This window comes from Oreochromis aureus, linkage group 16, assembly GCF_013358895.1.
Source record: "Oreochromis aureus strain Israel breed Guangdong linkage group 16, ZZ_aureus, whole genome shotgun sequence".
Lineage (NCBI taxonomy): Eukaryota > Metazoa > Chordata > Actinopteri > Cichliformes > Cichlidae > Oreochromis > Oreochromis aureus.
The window spans coordinates 28,871,199-28,889,688 of record NC_052957.1 but is presented as its reverse complement, the minus strand read 5'-3'; the positions used below and the strand labels follow the sequence as shown (position 1 = coordinate 28,889,688).

At 39.8% G+C, this 18,490-nt stretch overlaps 1 protein-coding gene across 1 annotated transcript; it reads right to left on the bottom strand.

Annotated features, from left to right (window-relative positions):
- Positions 1-5,697: 5,697 nt before the first annotated feature.
- Positions 5,698-6,606, bottom strand: LOC116310090 (olfactory receptor 11A1-like). Its single transcript, XM_031726827.2, has one exon. It carries the CDS (start codon positions 6,604-6,606, stop codon positions 5,698-5,700), a length of 909 nt encoding a protein of 302 aa, XP_031582687.2.
- Positions 6,607-18,490: the final 11,884 nt, after the last annotated feature.

Here is an 18,490-nt window from a genome sequence, read left to right as displayed (position 1 = left end):
CAAATGTATATATAAGTAATTTAACCATTCAACAATGATTCAGGGGAATTTATCTATTTAGGAATTTATGTGTGATGATTTCAATAGCAGCAAATATGAAATATAAATTATAAATAGAATAAGGTAGAAATATAAATCTACTTCTGAAAGGCGCCTACTCATCTGAGCTATCTTGGATGTGGCTGAAGGACTGGCACATACAGAGTTTCAATGTAACATATCCAGTGATTTGTTCAAGAACATGGTTTCAAAATTTACTTTGAAAGTAAAGTTTTATTTATTAGTACTCCTGCAAAATTAAACCCCCCCATAAATAATTAGACTAGATAGTTTTGGTGTGTATGTTAAGATTTTTTCTATTGATTCAATTTACTCTAACAGTATAAATACAAGATCAACTTAGAATGTTTATGTTTTCATCAACATGATAAACACACTATTAATATTAATAACCATAAACTAAATAACACAATTTCCATCTCTTAAAAAACACAACAGTGATATGTTTAAGTGATATGTATGTAACTTTACATATTCTTGGTTGTTTTGTTTATACAGATAAAACGTAAAAACATTATAGTTGGGATGATTTCATGTTTTCATATGAAAAAGTGTTTGATATAAGTGCAGCAAACACATTACAGAAGAATTTAATGTACTATGCATTTACTTTGAATACAAGGATCGAGTGTGGCCTGAGAAAGCACCTTTTTAGGTGTTTTGAAATTTCTTTCATTTTGAGCCCTAGAGTATAAAACATAAAAAACTGAAAGAGACAGGCTGAATATGTTGTGACTTGTTTTTCAGATAAAAAGTCAATCAGAAGTTTTGGGTAAACAGTTGTGCTGTAAAGAACAGAGTTAAGTAGCAAAGCTGCAATGAAAATGTACATAGGCTCATGAAAGTTTTTATGAATCCAGATTATGTACACAATAGTAGAATTAGTGGAGATTATTAGACGATATAATGCAAACATAATAAAAAAGTAAACATATCTGTACTTGTTGATGTCTACATACCAGTCCAGAGTTAGAAAGGTAAAATTTAACTCCCCATCCATTATTCAACATCCACAATGACGGCGAAACAACTAGTAGATCAGTGTTCCAACATTCGAGAAAGAAGGAACATGAGAAGCTGGAGAAATACCAAGGGCTCAGAGAAGAGCTCGAGAGGATGTGGAGGGTGAAGGTAACGGTGGTCCCCGTGGTAATCGGAGCACTAGGTGCGGTGACTCCCAAGATAGGCGAGTGGCTCCAGCAGATCCCGGGAACAACATCGGAGATCTCTGTCCAGACGAGCACAGTCCTGGGAACAGCTAAGATACTGCGCAGGACCCTCAAGCTCCCAGGCCTCTGGTAGAGGGGTGTGCTGGGTGTTTAAATATATATATATATATATATATATATATATATATATATATATATATATATATATATATATATATATATAAATATATGTGTATATATATATATACATATATTTATATATATATTCATATATATATATATAGCTTTTTCTTTTCTACTTTTGCACCTTTGAAACTACACAGTGACAATGAAAACTTCTAAGTTCATTAGAGCCTCTTATTTTGTCTTTTGTTTTGGTTTCCAGGAATGCGTGGAATTACCAAAATTGGAGAGGGGATAGCCTAAAATGTGAAACAGGAAAAGACTGCCATGTAATCTATTTATTTCAACAAAGTAACTGTCTCCTAATTATCACCTATTTAAATGGTAAGTGTAACGGAAAACAGTTACTCATATTTTGTATTTTAAATACATAACGCCGGTACACGTATTCTGTTACTCCCCAAAACTGTTTATGTTTATGTCATTTTTCATGTTGGCAACAGGTTTATTGTAAATTCAACATCATCGAACTGCTGTTGATATTAGCACATAAAACAACAGAGAGCCTGTATCTGCTTACACCAAATGCATATTGGTTTTTCCATTGTTTTAGAAATAGTAATTCACCGATTCAACAACTATTTAGGGGAATTTATCTATTTATAATTGTATGTGTGATGATTTCAATAGCAGCTAATATGAAACATAAATGTACTTCTGAAGGGCACCTACTCATCTGAGCTACCTTGGATCTGACTGAAGAACTGGTACATACACAGTTTCCATGTTAGAACGCAGTTTCAAAATTTGCTTCCAAAGTAAAGTATTATTTATTAGTCCTAAATATACTAATGAAAACCTCATAAATAATTAGAATAAATAGTTTTGGTGTGTATGTTATGAATTTTTCGATTAATTCAATTGACTCTAACAGTAAAAATACAAGATGCTATCAACACATATCACTATTAATATAAATATCCAGAAACTTAATAAATGCCAGTGCCATCTCTTCAAAAACACAACAGTGATATGTTTTAAATGTTACATTTTCTTGCATTTCTTTTTCATACATAAAATATATAAACATGATAGTTTGGATGATTTCATGTGGTCATATGAAAAGTGTTTTAAGTAACTGCAGCCAAAAAATGACAGCAATGTTGTACTAGGCATTTACTTTTAATACAAGGATTGATCGTGGCCTGTGAAAGCACCTTTTCAGGTGTTTTGAAATTTTTTCATTTTGAGTCCATAGATGAATGGATTAAAAATAGGATGATACAGAACTACTTGTAATGTCATTCATCCTTCATCCATTATTGTGTTCAAAAACTAAACTTTTAATAAAAAATAACAAATTGCATAACAAGACTACATGAAAAAAAAAAAACTAAACAAAACAAAATGACACCAACATAAAGCCTGTGTTGTGTGTCCTGTTCATAAAGATATCTGAACTTTAATTATATGTTTATCATTCATGAACCACATATACATAATGAATCATGTGAGTCTGTGGAAGGTTTTTATCAGGTTGATTCATTCTCCAGGGTGGAGCAGATCTAAAATAGCATTGCTCAGCCTCTTCTAGTTGACTGTACAAGGAGTGTCCAATTGATGTGTCCAGCCAGTGAGTTCACTGTGGGCATTTATGATGATCTGCTATACCTTGTGTTTTATTTCAGTGCTGTACTGACCACACATACCTTGGAAATGCATCAGCTACTTTTATGTTTTTTGTCACAGCGAAGAGTTCCATACTCAGCACTTTTGCTTGTACTGGCTGCATCTGACTCTGGTCCATAAATGTCCAATGTGTGTTGCTTTCACACAGGTAAACCCATATTTTGTCAAGTTAATGGTCATTCAGTCTACAAAGAGATGTTCAATAAAAGAATGATTGTGCAAGTACATTGTCCACATAAACGACAAGCCTGGGCGATCGTGGCTCAAGAGTTGGGAGTTTGCCTTGTAATCGGAAGGTTACCGGTTCAAGCTCCGGCTCGGACAGTCTCGGTCGTTGTGTCCTTGGGCAAGACACTTCACCCGTTACCTACTGGTGGTGGTCAGAGGGCCGGTGGCGCCAGTGTCCGGCAGCCTCGCCTCTGTCAGTCGCCCCAGGGTGGCTGTGCTACAACGTAGCTTGCCGTCACCAGTGTATGAATGTGTGTGTGAATGGGTGAATGACTGGATATGTAAAGCGCTTTGGGGTCCTTAGGGACCATAAAGGCGCTATATAAATACAGGCCATTTACCATTTAAACAGCAAGACATTCCAGATCACTAACTACAATCTTCAAAATCTTTTACAAAGTTTCAAATTCACCGTGGAGGACTATTCTCATGCCTGCCTAAGGTACTGATCAATGCAATTAGTCCACTATTAGTCTTGTACATTGCCAAGCATTCCAGTATCCAGTATGTTTGGGAAATTGAGCCATAGGCTTTCTTGTAGTCTGTCTCTGGTTTTCTGGAGTTTCTCTTCACCCTAGCAGAACGAGCTGTGAACCATTATTTAGTGGTTTCAAGAGCCTCAGTTATGAACATCTTGTTGTACCTCTTTTTCATCCTGGACCTGTCTCTCATGACATGCTTTCTGCACCTGAGTTAAATGGTGAACATCCCTATAGGATTCCCTGATTTTGGCTTAGAGCCTTCTTCTCCATGGGGGACTTGACCTAAGTGCTTCTAGGATTACTGTGGAAGTGACGAATATGAGCTCATTGGTTTCAGTGACGCTGGCAATAGAGACGATGCATAGAGCACTGTTCACATTTGCAAATGTGGGAAAATAGCATCTTGGTTGATCGGTATCTTGAGTCTAGGCCAGGAGTCTGCAACCTTTTACACCCAAAGAGCCATTTGGACCCGGTTTCGACGCAAAAGAAAACAGTGGAAGCCGCAAATACTTTTTGACATCTAAAATGAAGATAACACTGTATATATTGTTTTTTATCTTTATGCTTTGTGTGAACAACTAAGGTGTGCTGCTTATGAAATCCATGAAGTGCTACAGAGAAAATTGGAGCCACACTCCTGCAGCATCTGCAGTAGCTCACACACAGTGTGTCCAAAACCAACCTCAGCTTGGCTAAAACCCAACAATGACAGACCCTCATCCCACTCTGCATTAGACTCGACACTATATTTTTAAAGCACAGATTTCAAAGTCTGGTGGAATCTCTTCACCACATCCTGACCTTCTGGGTGATAAGCACTGGACACTCTTTGCTTAATACCCAGCTCTGTAAGTGTAACTGTGTGAAGCGGCACATGCAAAATACTCTATTTTATTCCCCACACCAACAAATCTGAGCCACAGGAAATCTGGTCAGAAAAGGCACAGTGACAGGAACTTGGTCCACCACAGTGCCAGTCGGTGAGATAATACCTTCAGAAAATGAAAGGCTTGAATACCTAAAAAAAAAAGCACTCTTATGAGTCAGGACAGCAGCTTTTGCGAGAGACTCAACCTCAAACCATAACACACTCAAGTTGTTTCTGCTGGCCTTTCTGTAAAAGTCATCACATGCCACTGCTATACACTATCACGGCCACTTGGTAGTGTATCTCAGTCAGTAGTCGTGCACTTTCTCAATGTTGAGAAAGAAATCAAGTTAAAAGGAAATGAGGCCGTACTGCTTGATAAATGGTTATTCAAATGTACTGTCTCTGGCCTGCAGATATCATTTTTGAAGCATTTAGATGAGGATATATATATATATCTCTTGAGCTATTTAGTCTTCATCTTGTATTTAGTCTTCATTCACAACACACATGCAAAAACAAACGTACGTGTAAACACTGTCATTGTTTCAAACATGCTTTGGCTTCTGTTGACTGTCAGTCAAAAATAATACATGTTCATCTAAAATAACTGTTGATCCTAACTGACTGAAGTTTCGGGTGGGAGTTTTTAATGCCAAACTTTTAACTTGTATAACTTGTAGAATGAAAATATTTTCCTCATTTTCTAAAAATAAATCTGGAAAGCCTTTTTTTTCACAAGAAAGGACAGCTGAAAACTCCAAATGTTTTACTAATTTACTTTGAATTACACATAACAATTGACACTATATACGTTAACTGATCAAGAAAATTTTCTTGAATATTTAACATAGTACCTGCCAGCATGAATATAATTTATGTTATTGGAATTAGTATTTTTTTTATTCTGGAGTTTATGTAAGTATATAAAAAAATAAGAACAATAATTGTAAACCAGACTAAATTCACTATTTAAACTATGGCATATTTATATTACAATGAACATGCACCCAGAAAAATGTTATCAGCTATTCACAGGTTTACATTCTACAAATTAAATTTATGACACTGGTGGTCAAAACAACCTTTTTAGATGTTTAGAAATTTCCTTCATTTTAAGCCCATATATGAATGGATTAAATAAAGGTTGATACAAAGTTATTTGTAATGTCATTATTAACCGTGCAATTTTTGGAAAATCTGTTTCCATTCGAGCCATGATTACATCATAGACACCTAAACAGGAAAAAGTAATTAAAACTAACATGTGGGGTAAACAGGTCTCTGCAGCTTTTTTCTTAATTTCTTTACAACTGCGATAAGTGACTATGAATATTTTTGTGTATGTGAAAACTATAAAAAGTATAGGAAATACTACGAGATCTAAATAACTAACTATACCAAATACAGTAACTAACCTTGATCTTACACACTGAAGAGTGTAAATTGTATTGTTACAAAATATTGATTTTAAATGAAAGGAACACAGTTTACTTTTAGCCATTCCTATTGCTTGGACTGCAATATTAGAAGCAGGTACAAGCCAAGCTATGACCAGGAAAATACTCACAGTGCTTTTTCTCATGATGGTTGGATATTGTAGAGGTTTACATATAGCCACATATCTGTCATAGGCCATGGCTGCCAAGAGAAAGAACTCAGAACAACCCAGAGAATAAATTATGTAAAACTGAAAGAGACATGCTGAATATGATATGATTTGTTTTTCAGATAAAAAGTCAATCAGGAGTTTTGGGTAAATAGTTGTGCTGTAAAGAACAACGTTCAGTAGCAATGCTGCAATAAAAATGTACATAGGTTCGTGGAGATTTTTATGAGTCAAAATGAGGTATATAATAATAGAGTTACTGGAAATTATTAGAATATATACTGTGAACATAATAAAAAAATAAACATATCTGTATTTGTTCATTTCTACATGTCCATCAAAAGTTACATAGGTAACATTTAACTCCTCATCCATCGATGTTTTAAAAAAACTACAAAATGTTTCATTAAACAAATTGCACAAGGTGAACAGATGGAAAATATTGGAAAATGCACCATCATGCAAATCATACACAGTAAGCAGTTACAGTCTGTGGAAGGTTTTTATCAGGCGGATTAAGCCTCCAAGGAGCTGAATACTGGAGGTTCATCTTACCTTTTTCACTCTCTTTTGCTTAGCACTGCAGGATTTCAACATAAAATCTTTTCTGAGGTAATAAATCTTACACAATGGGCTGGATGAACTGGATTAACTTGAGAAATGTGGAATGTAGGGTGGATGCAAAGAGGTGCAGGTAACTTAAGTGCTGAAGAGTTAATCACAGAATCGATTTCATAAGATCTGATGTAGGAGCAAGCTTGCGAGAGAAGGACTTTACAGGAATTTCTTTAGCCATACCTTCTGACCTGGGGTGTCGACTGGAACGAGAGAGCAATAAAGGTCTGCATATTTCTTATTCTGTTCAGTGGCCTTGAGCAAGGCCTCATCGCCAATCAAGATTGATGGGTGATATCCTACAGAAACCTGAGCTTATCTCAGGCTTATCCCTGTTCTGACTTCTCCAGTCTGCATGTCAAATATCCTTGGGCAAGATACTAAACCCGAGTTGTTGTCTGATGCATACATTGGAGTATGAATATTTGTGAATGTTAGCTAGTAAGCACTTGCGTAGCAAAACAATTTCTACAAGAACCAAAAGTTCTTGTATAGATGGGTGTGAATGAGCCAAGTTGTATAAAGCGCTTTCGGTGAGTAGAAAAGTGCTATATAAGAATCAGTCCATTTACACACCCTGAAGTCAGAAGCATATACCTCGATGATGGACTGCAGTTTAGTGTCAGGTGCTCCTTAAACTTGGTAAAGGCTGCCAAGGGTGCTTCTGCAGACCAGACAAAGGGGACTCCACTGGAAGTGAGTGGTGTAAAGGGTGCAGTTACCTGGCTATAGTTGTGAATGAACCTATGGTAGAAATTAAGGAGGCCAAGGATGTACGGCAACAACTGTCGAGTAGACTGGAAGTAGGTAGGCCACTGGGTCATAGCCCGCACCTTCACTGGATCAGTCTTCACCTGCTACTTTTGATTTTACCTCTACATTTCACCTTTAAAAACTATTTACCTTGCCTTGTTTGGTATCATTCTTTTCAGTAGTGATGTGCGATACTACTGATTTCCTTTCCGATCAGATACCAAGTAAAATTCAAGGTGGTATCGACGATACTCATCTGATACCGATACTCTGTACAGAAACTTAATGTTTCATTGTATTTCATAATACAATATATAATTATTATTATTATTATTATTATTAACAATTATTATTATGTAATTGTAATAATATAACTTCATAATGATTACAGGACATCAGACTACTTGTTCTTATTGCTTAATAATGCAGAATTATCATATAGAAATAAAAAACCGAAGTTGTGCACTATTTGAGCATGTTGCCTGCCTGCAACACTAAAGGTCTCCGTGAGAGACATCTCTCTCCCCCTAGCAGCACCTGTCACTTTCCTCCTCTTCAGTTCTCCTCAACATAAGCTCATCATATTCTGTGATATGATTTACTCTTAGGTGTTTGACAAGGTTAGTGGAGCTGCCACAAAACCTCACTGTCTTGCCACATGTATCGCAAACTGCGTCTTGGCTGTTTGTGGAGGTAAAATACATCCACACATGACTCCATTTACACTCAGCCATTGTTGTGAGTGCGCACGCCAGGGGCTGCGACACATTTATACAGCCGTATTTCGCATATGACTATGAAAGGCGTAAGACGAAGTAGTTTCTTCCAAATGATATAGTTTCTTTCCACTGTGTTCCTGTTAATGAAAAACTACAAATTTACCCCAAAGTACTAAAATATCGATATTTTAATATGAGAATTGATTCTAGAACATAAATTACTGGTATCGGAAGAATCGATATTTCAATATCGATCCGCACACCACTACTTTTCAGCACAACCTCACATGTTTGAATTTACTTATATTCTTTCATTTTGACATACTGTATTAACAGAACATCAAAAGTCAGACAAATCATTTCATTAATCATTTTCATAACTTGAAATGCAAATATAAATTGTAAATGTTAAAAACCTATGCACAAGTTGTGCAGCTATTTACCTAAAAATACAGCCAAGGCGTTTTTTTTTTTTTTTTTTAAAATAACGTCTTGATGCATTCTCAATCATCCGGGAAAGTAAATCTCCAAAAGTTGAATCTGTTCATCTGGACGTAGCGTTTTGTGGGAGAAACGTTTCGTCACTCATCCAAGTGACTTCTTCAGTCTCAGCTGACTGCAGGTTTCCCCAAACCTTATAAACAGTACATTTGCATAATGACTGAAACCAGCCCACTGAGGGAACAATGGGCTGTGAGGTCAGTTCCTTAATCATAATTATGCAAATTCTCATGACCATTGATCAACAATCACTGACCAAAACCCACTGATCAAAGAACACTGATCAATGGCCATGAGTACCATTCACAGAGAGTTGGGGAATGGCTGCAATCACAGCATTGCAAGATGGCGAAAGATGTACCCTTAGGCCCCTCCTCAATTCAGAGATGGTCTTTCCTTTTCACGTAAATGGCCTCCTTGACTCAGCGCTCAAACCAGCGTTCTTCCCTGTCCAGGATATGTACATCCTCATCATTGAAAGAGTGTCCACTGGCCTGTAGGTGTAAATAGACTGCAGAGTCCTGGCCTGATGAGGTAGCTCTTCTGTGTTGTGCCATCCGCTTCACTAGAGGTTGTTTGGTTTCCCCGATGTATAAATCCTGGCAATCCTCCTGGCACTTAACAGCATACACTATGTTACTCTGTTTGTGTCGGGGGACCCGATCCTTGGGGTGGACCAGTTTTTGGCGCAGCGTATTTTTGGGGTTTGAAAGATACGGATCCGACGGAGGAGCGGATCCGACGGAGACTGACTATGCTTTTAGATGAGAATACTCTTAAAAAGGTGTTTGACTTCACTGAGAAGGCTCGTCTAGCACAGCACAAGAAGTCTAAGACCAGGCAACAAAGGAAGTTTGACTTACTTTTTGTACGTCGGAAACCACCACAAAATACGGAGAGTGTCCTCAGTGGCCAGAAGAGACAAGGATGCGACATGGAGGATGTGGACAAGTGGGTGAAGAATTTGTCTGACAGACAGCTCACCCAAACAGAGAAAAACATCCTTGGTAAAGGGTTGAATTTTGCCGTCACACCGAGACAAATCCCTCTAGTGGAGCTGATCACAGCCACAGAAACAGCAATTCATAACAACAATATTTCAGAAGTGGAAGCAGAGCAACTACGGACAAAAGTTTCGGCCTGTCTCAGCAATGCAAAGCCCCCAGCATCCAACATCACCATGGAGGAGAGGAAGGCACTCACATCACTTAGTGATGACAACAACATTATCATCCTTCCGGCAGACAAGGGTAGGTGCACAGTATTGCTTAACCAGAAAGACTATCATGAGAAGATTTTGTCACTACTCAGTGATGAAAATACTTATGAGCCCCTGAAACGAGACCCAGGAAGTGGCTACAGGAAGAGGGTGATAGACTGTCTGAAGCAGTTAGAACAAGACAAGGCTATCGACCGGACCTCATACCACAGGCTGTACCCAGGGGAGTCTACACCAAGTCTGTATGGTTTACCGAAAATACATAAGCAGGGTGCACCTTTAAGACCAATTGTCTGCATGATCAACTCGGTCACCTATAACATCTCCAAGTTTCTGGCTTCGATCCTCAACCCGCTGGTGGGCAGCTCTGAACACCACATCCAGAACACCCTGGATTTTGTTGAGAAGGTGAGAGATGTCATTATGGAGGCAGATGAAACCATGGTCTTGTACGACGTTACGTCTCTTCACTTGCATCCCAGTCACGGAAGCGTTGGAGGTAGTCCGTAAGAGATTACAGGATGACACCAACCTCAGCAACAGGACCACTCTCAGCATCGACCAAGTGTGTTTGCTTTTGGAACTGTGTCTTCATTCCACCTACTTCACATACAAGGGTCAGTTCTACAGGCAGAAACATGGGTGTGCCATGGGCTCCCCAGTTTCATCCATCGTGGCCAATTTGTACATGGAAGAAGTGGAAAAGAGGGTGTTGCTGTCCTACCCTGGAACACCACCAAGCCATTGGTTCAGATATGTGGATGACACCTGGGTGAAAATCAAATCTCAGGACGTACTACATTTCACGGATCACATTAACTCGGTGGACCAACACATCAAATTCACCAGGGAGGATATGAAAAGTGGCAGGTTAGCCTTCTTAGACTGTGAGATTTCCATCAGTAATGGGGACATCTAAAAGCTGACGTGTACCGTAAACCACGCATACGGATCAGTATCTAAGGTTTGACTCTCATCATCCACTGGAGCACAAACTGGGTGTCATCAGGACGCTACAACACAGAGCGAACACCATCCCCACTGACACAGCGGCCAGGGAGGCAGAAGAACAGCACATCAAGAAGGCCCTGAGTAAATGTGGTTATCCCAGCTGGACTTTTGTCAAAGCTGGAAGGCACCTAAAGAAAGCTCCAGCCGATCCAGGAGAGAAGGACACCGCTGCCCAGGCGAAAACCTGTAGTGATCCCATATGTGTCAGGAGTATCGGAACAGTTGAGACGCATTTTTCTAAACACCGGGTCTCTGTGGCTTTTAAACCCCAAAATACGCGCTGCGCCAAAAACTGGTCCACCCAAGGATCGGGTCCCCCGACACAAACAGAGTAACATAGTGTAGGCTGTTAAGTGCCAGGAGGATTGCCAGGATTTATACATCGGGAAACCAAACAACCTCTAGCGAAGCGGATGGCACAACACAGAAGAGCTACCTCATCAGGCCAGGACTCTGCAGTCTATTTACACCTACAGGCCAGTGGACACTCTTTCAATGATGAGGATGTACACATCCTGGACAGGAGGAACGCTGGTTTGAGCGCCTTGAGTCAAGGAGGCCATTTACGTGAAGAGGGAAAGACCATCTCTGAATCGAGGAGGGGCCTAAGGGTACATCTTTCGCCATCTTACAATGCTGTGATTGCAGCCATTCCCCAACTCTCTGTGAATGGTACTCATGGCCATTGATCAGTGTTCTTTGATCAGTGGGTTTTGGTCAGTGATTGTTGATCAATGGTCATGGGAATTTGCATAATTATGATTAAGGAACTGACCTCACAGCCCATTGTTCCTTCAGTGGGCTGGTTTCAGTCATTATGCAAATGTACTGTTTATAAGGTTTGGGGAAACCTGCAGTCAGCTGAGACTGAAGAAGTCACTTGGATGAGTGACGAAACGTTTCTCCCACAAAACGCTACGTCCAGATGAACAGATTCAACTTTTGGAGGTTTTTTAAATAACCATTTCAAACTATTTACAGAACAATCAGTCGTTCTGATGTTCTTCCCCTCTTCCCCTCTTCCTAAACAACCAAATGCCACATGTTGTCATATCATTTTTTGTTTGGTTGACATGGTAAATTTTTCCACCAATGGGAAAGGGAGGTGTTTTTCTTTTTTTGCTTGCAAGCGGAGAGTGTTTTAAGGTGCTTTCAGTTTTTACCATTTCTTCCTGCATTAAACATAGCGATAGTATTAAGGAAAAAAACATTGCGTATATTTTTTATCACAACTCTGGTTTTATGTGGCCTAACAACACAATTTAAAAACTGCTATATTGTTGACATAGCATTGTGTTGCTATGTCATCTTAAATTGGTTATGTGACTGGTTTACCATGGCTACTTTATTTTTCCTCAGCCAACCGGGGAATGGGGGAGGGGGGCACTGGGCAGGAGGTTTAGAGTGTAATAAGTGTGAATGGAACCAGAGCCCTCAGAGCTGAGGGGTAGTGCTGATTGTACACAGTTGGCTAAACAAAACAGACTCCAGCTATTTATTTTATTGCCAGACCATATGGAGGTTATGTTTTTCCAGGCAGGGATAACCTAAGATGAGGGGTTTGTCAGGAGAGAAGAAGGTGAAGAAGGAGATGGATTCCCAGTGGTTACCAGAGGAGACCACACAAATGGGCTCAGCGTACCCTGTAACAGAAACCCTCAACATCGTCCTGACTTACAGGAGAATGTTTTGAAAGCGGGAAAAACAGCGTCACATAATACTGTGCCGGAAACCATGAAGTTTGCATCGGGAAATAACTGGGTGGTGGCTTTAGGTGAGTCAGAGTGGGATTGGGCCATAGCTGGTGGATCCTATGCAGAGGCAAACACTGAAACCTTTATTGAATACAGTGACCTCAGGGATAGGGGTAGGGCTGTGAAAGGGAGTCTTGCAGGTGCAGTGATCACTGTAAGAGAGGGAGAGGAGAGTTATACAATACAATTACAATACAATTTTATTTATATAGCACATTTAAAAAACCACAGGTATGCCAAAGTGCTTCACAGAATGAGTTAAGAGCAATAATAAATACAAATATAAAGCACAAAATACAAATAAAATATACTAACAGGCGGGTGACATAACTAACCAATAATACACCAGGCATAGTAGGCACAACCCTAAAGGCTGAAGGTTAAAACATTATAAACATTAACAAAGTGATAAAGATAAGTTCCAGTACACTAAAAATGTGGGCTCTAGGAGGTGGGGAAAGCAAGGCTAAACAAATAAGTTTTTAATCGAGATTTAAAAGAGTGAATTGAATCAGACGCCCGAATAGCTAGGGGGAGGTTATTCCAGAGGTAGGGTGCGACAGCGGCGAATGCGCGGTCACCTCTGGTCTTGAGCCGAGATCTAGGTCGCACCAGGAGCATTTGGCCTGCTGATCTAAGCGCTCTCCCAGGGATATAAAAGCTGAGGAGATCCGTAAGATAGCTGGGCGCGGTGTTATTTATGATTTTAAAAGTGAGCAATAAGATTTTAAAATCAATACGAAATTTAATAGGGAGCCAGTGGAGGTCGGAAAGAACTGGAGTAATAGACTCAAACCTGCCAGTTCCAGTTAAGAGACGCGCAGCCGCATTTTGAACGAGCTGCAGTTTGTGAACAAGGGCAGAATGGAGACCAGTATAAAGGGAATTACAATAATCTAACCTTGGTGTAACAACGGCATGGATAAGTTTCTCCAGGTCCTTACGTGGTATGTAGGGCTTGGCCTTAGAGATTAGGCGTAGTTGATTGAAACTCGATTTAACTACGGAGGACACATGTTTGTCCAACTTGAAGGAACTGTCAAAGACAACACCCAGGTCCCTCACAGTGTCAGAAAGGGAGTCAGCAAAGGGCCCAAAAATACCAGTTAGTTCAGCCCGAGAGAAGGGAGTATCAAAGATTACAATTTCAGTCTTCTTATCATTTAGAATGAGAGAATTGCTCAGTAGCCAGTTTTTAACTTCATTCATACAATCAAAGAAGTGTTGCAACAACGACGTGACATCCTCAGCTAGTTCAAAATAGATTTGAATGTCATCCGCATAAAAGTGAAAAGAAAAATTGTATTCATCAAAGATTCGGCCCAAGGGTAACAAGTATAAAGAGAACAGCATGGGACCCAGCACAGACCCCTGGGGGACACCAGAGGTAACAGGGGCAATGGAGGAGGCATAGGTACCCATGTTGACAGAAAAGGACCTATCTGAGAGATAGGATTTAAACCAGCTAAGGGCACTGCCTGTGATGCCCACCAGATGCTCAAGCCTCATTAAAAGGACATTATGGTCCACCAAATCAAAAGCAGAGGACAAATCAAGCAAAATTAACACCACAGGGCGCCCTGAATCAGTAATGCAGGTTCCGTGCTATGGTGTGGCTTAAACCCCGACTATCTGCATCCAAATAAGTTTGAAGTTGGGAATGAACAATCTTCTCTAGGATTTTAGACAGAAACGGGAGTTTGGAAATAGGTCTAAAGTTAGCGAGGTCATTCTGATCAAGGGAGCTCTTTTTGAGTATAGGTTGCACTACAGCGTGTTTAAAAGCAGCCGGAACACAACCCGATAACAATGACAGGTTAATTAATGATAAAATACAGGGCCCGATAATGTTAAACCCATCTTTAATAATGCGAGATGGAAGGATGTCATGAGCAGCGTTTGAGTTTTTTAGGTGATCAATTATACCCTTAAGAGTAGGGAGCGAAACTGGATCAAACTGATTGAGGTTAGTAGAGCATCTTAATGCTGGGGCCTGACTCATCACAGGGGGGTGTGAGACTCTTAGAGATAAGATTCTGCCTGTAAAATGAGTTAAAAAATTTTCACAAAGGGCTAAGGAAGCCAATCTAGGCGTTTCAGGACAAGGATTGATCAATGAGTTAAAAGTCTTAAATAAAATTTTTTCCACCGCCTTTCAGCCTGGCGGCAAACGCGTTGTAAAGCGCGTAAAGAGTCATTTAGCCACGGCTGAGAGCAGCTTCTAGGCCTTTTTACTTTCATAGGAGCCACAACGTCCAGTAAAGAGGAGCAGGTAGAGAGAAAGGAGTTAGCAAAATCATCAACTGAAGAGGGTGTAGAACGATCAATGTCAGGGAGAACAGATTTAGAGAAAGCAGCTGAAAATTCAGCCACAGTCCCAGGATTGATAATGCGCACAAGACGTTGAGGACCCTCAAAGCTCTGGTCCAATTTGCATAGCTCAGCATCAAAGATGACTGGGAAATGATCGGAGATTCCAATGTTGCTGATGTCCCTGATACAAATGTCCAGTCCATAAGAAAAAATCAAATCAAGGGTATGACCTTTAAGGTGGGTAGGTGCATTAACCCACTGGATAAGATTAAAAGAGTCAACTAAGGCTAGAAAATCCTTGGCAAACACATCATCTTTGCAACAAATGTGAATGTTAAAATCGCCAGTGATAAGAACACGATCATAATTTAGGTAAAGAGATGCTAAAAAGTCACCAAAGTCGTTAATGAAAGTCTTATTATATTTCAGGGGACGGTAAATCACAACACAGAGAGTCAAGGGGGTACCAGCAAGTTCCAGCAACTGGGCTTCAAAGCTAGGGAATATAGGTGAGGGCAGGTGCCGTACTCGGAATTTATTCCTAAAGACCACTGCCAGTCCTGTTTAGTTTTCAGTCTTCATTTATGTTGGAAGTGATAGCAGAGCTGTATGTTTTAATTTTTTTCAGAAATATCTCAGAACATGGTATATCATGTTTAGGTGGAAACTAGCGTGCTAACTTTCTGCCAGCTTCTAACTCCGTTAAATTGACTAAATTGTTAAACTGTTTTCATAAACTGTTTTAATGAATGCATGGATGTTAAACTTAATCATTACACCTGGTAAAGCAGCAACACTGATCATTTTATTAAAGATGAAAGAATTTAGACAGTTTTTACCTCTCAGTGATGCCGCAGTGTTTGTTTGACTTTGAGACCTGAAACAGACGGAGTTTCGGACCCAGATTGCACCTTGAGGCTGCTGACTATGGTAGCCGTAATGCTCCGACAATCCATCAAGCGGTGCGGCTTCGTAGCTTACCAAAATCGTACTGAAACGTTTTTTTGGCAGATGTTTGAGCTCCGGGAATATGGGGTGTGTGGCCCATTGCTACGGGCCATTCAGTCCTTATACAACCATTGCAAGAGTTTCGGCCGCATAGCCAGCAATAAGTCGGACTCGCTCTTGGTGGGTGATGGGCTCCGCCAGGGCTGCCCTTTGTCACTGATTCTGTTCATAATTTTTATGGACAGAATTTCTATGCTCAGCCAAGTGGCGGAAGGCTTTCACTTGGGTGGTCCCAGGATCTCATCTCTGCTTTTTGCAGATGATGTGTTTCTGTTGGCTTCATCGAGTGATGGCCTCCAGCTCGCCTTGGAACGGTTTGCAGCCGAGCGTGAAGCGGTGGGAATGAGAATCAGCACCTCCAAATCTGAGGCCATGGTCATCAGCCGGAAAAGAGTGGAATGCCCACTCTGGGTCAGGGACGAGTTCCTGCCCGAAGTGGAGGAGTTTAAGTATCCCAGGGTCTTGTTCACGAGTGATGGAAGAAGGGAGCGGGAGATCGACAGACGGATTGCTGCAGTGATGTGGCCACTGTGGTGAGGCGAGAGCTGAGTGTAAAAGCGAAGCTCTCAATTTACCGGTCGATCTATGTCCCTACCCTCACCTATGGTCACGAGCTGTGGGTAGTGACCGAAAGAACGAGATCGCGGATACAAGCGGCAGAAATGGGATTCCTCCAAAGGGTGGCTGGCCTCTCCCTTAGAGATCGGGTAAGAAGTTCGGCCGTTCAGGAGGGGCTCAGAGTAGAGCCGCTGCTCCTCCACATTGAAAGGAGCCAGTTCAGGTGGTTCGGGCATTGGACAAGGATGCCTCCTGGGCACCTCCTAGGTGAGGTTTTCCAGGCATGTCCCACCAGGAGGAGGCCACGGGGCAGACCCAGGACACGCTGGAGAGATTATATCTCTTGGCTGGCCTGGGAACGCCTTGGTGTTCCCCTGGACCTGCTGGAGGAGGTGGCTGGGGAGAGGGAGGTCTGGGCTTCTCTGCTTGGGCTGCTGCCCCCACAACCGGCCCCGGATAAGCGGAAGAAAATGGATAGATGGATGAAAAAAAAGTTAGGAAAAATGAGGAGGGGAGAAATTTGTCAGCAGAAAGTTTAATTGCTGTCATGTTATACTCTGATTAAAAAGTGTTCCTTTATTTATTTTATTTTGTCTAACAGTGTAGTCCAGATTATAGTGTAATACACATACACTTTCACAGGTAAACATCATTACCTAAAGTTTGCTTTAATGGTTGAGTATCATGAAATTAGATGAAAGCAGGTGTGTGTTTCTCACAGTTCAGACCATATTGCTTCATAAAACAGTAATTCAAATGTTATCTCTCTAGTTTGTAAGATATTCAGATGAGAATTTATACAATAAGGTTTATCTAACAGACCTCAAGAACAGTTACATATTCATCGATTTAGTATTCACCTCTCGTACACATATTTGAAAAAAAGAAAAAGGGATATTTTTATGAAATGCAATCAAGTTACTCTCTTCTTTTTACACTCCACTGCATTACTAGTCTACTACTGGTGTAATGTTATCACTGTCACAGCATCAAGGTTCTAGTTTCAAACAGGCCTCAGGCAGGTTTGTTTGATTATTTCAAAACAATAAAACAGTTTATTTTGTTATTTGTAAATTGTGTCATAACCCACTGAACATTTGTCCCTACTCATCATACAATTTCTAAAAATAAAAGCTCAACGAGGAAAGATTTAATTTTGTTTTCACAAAAGTACAGCTTGAAACTTTATACATTTTGCATGTTTATTTTGAAAGAAAAGTAAGAATTACCACTGTATAAAATTAACGGATGAAGAAAACTCTCTTGGAGATTGAACATAGTACAAAACAATAAAACAGTTTATTTTGTTATTTGTAAATTGAACACTTTTGACAGTGTTATATTTTGAACATCAGTTTTCCCTACTCATCATACTGATTTTCTAACAAAATAACTCAAAATGTTAGAAATATTCCAGTGTTAGAAAAAAGATTTAATTTTGTTTTCTTCAAAAGTACAGCTTGAAAACTTATATACATTTGCATGTTTATTTTTTGAAAGAAAAGTAAGAATTACCACTGTATAAACATTCTCCAGTGAAGAATTTAACTCTGGAGTTTTTGAACATAGTACCTGTCAGCATTAGTTTAATTCATGTTGCTGGAATTGGTACATTTTTTACTATTGAGTTGTTGTGCTGTGCAGCAGTCTAAAAACCAGTATTTTAACTGTAACTATCGCATTTAAACTATAACATTTATGTTACAATAATCTTACAATATTTATGTTACAATAGACATGCACCCTGAGCAATCATAAACAGTAAAAACATTTTAAATTCACTGATTAAGTTACTCAAAAAAGGTGTA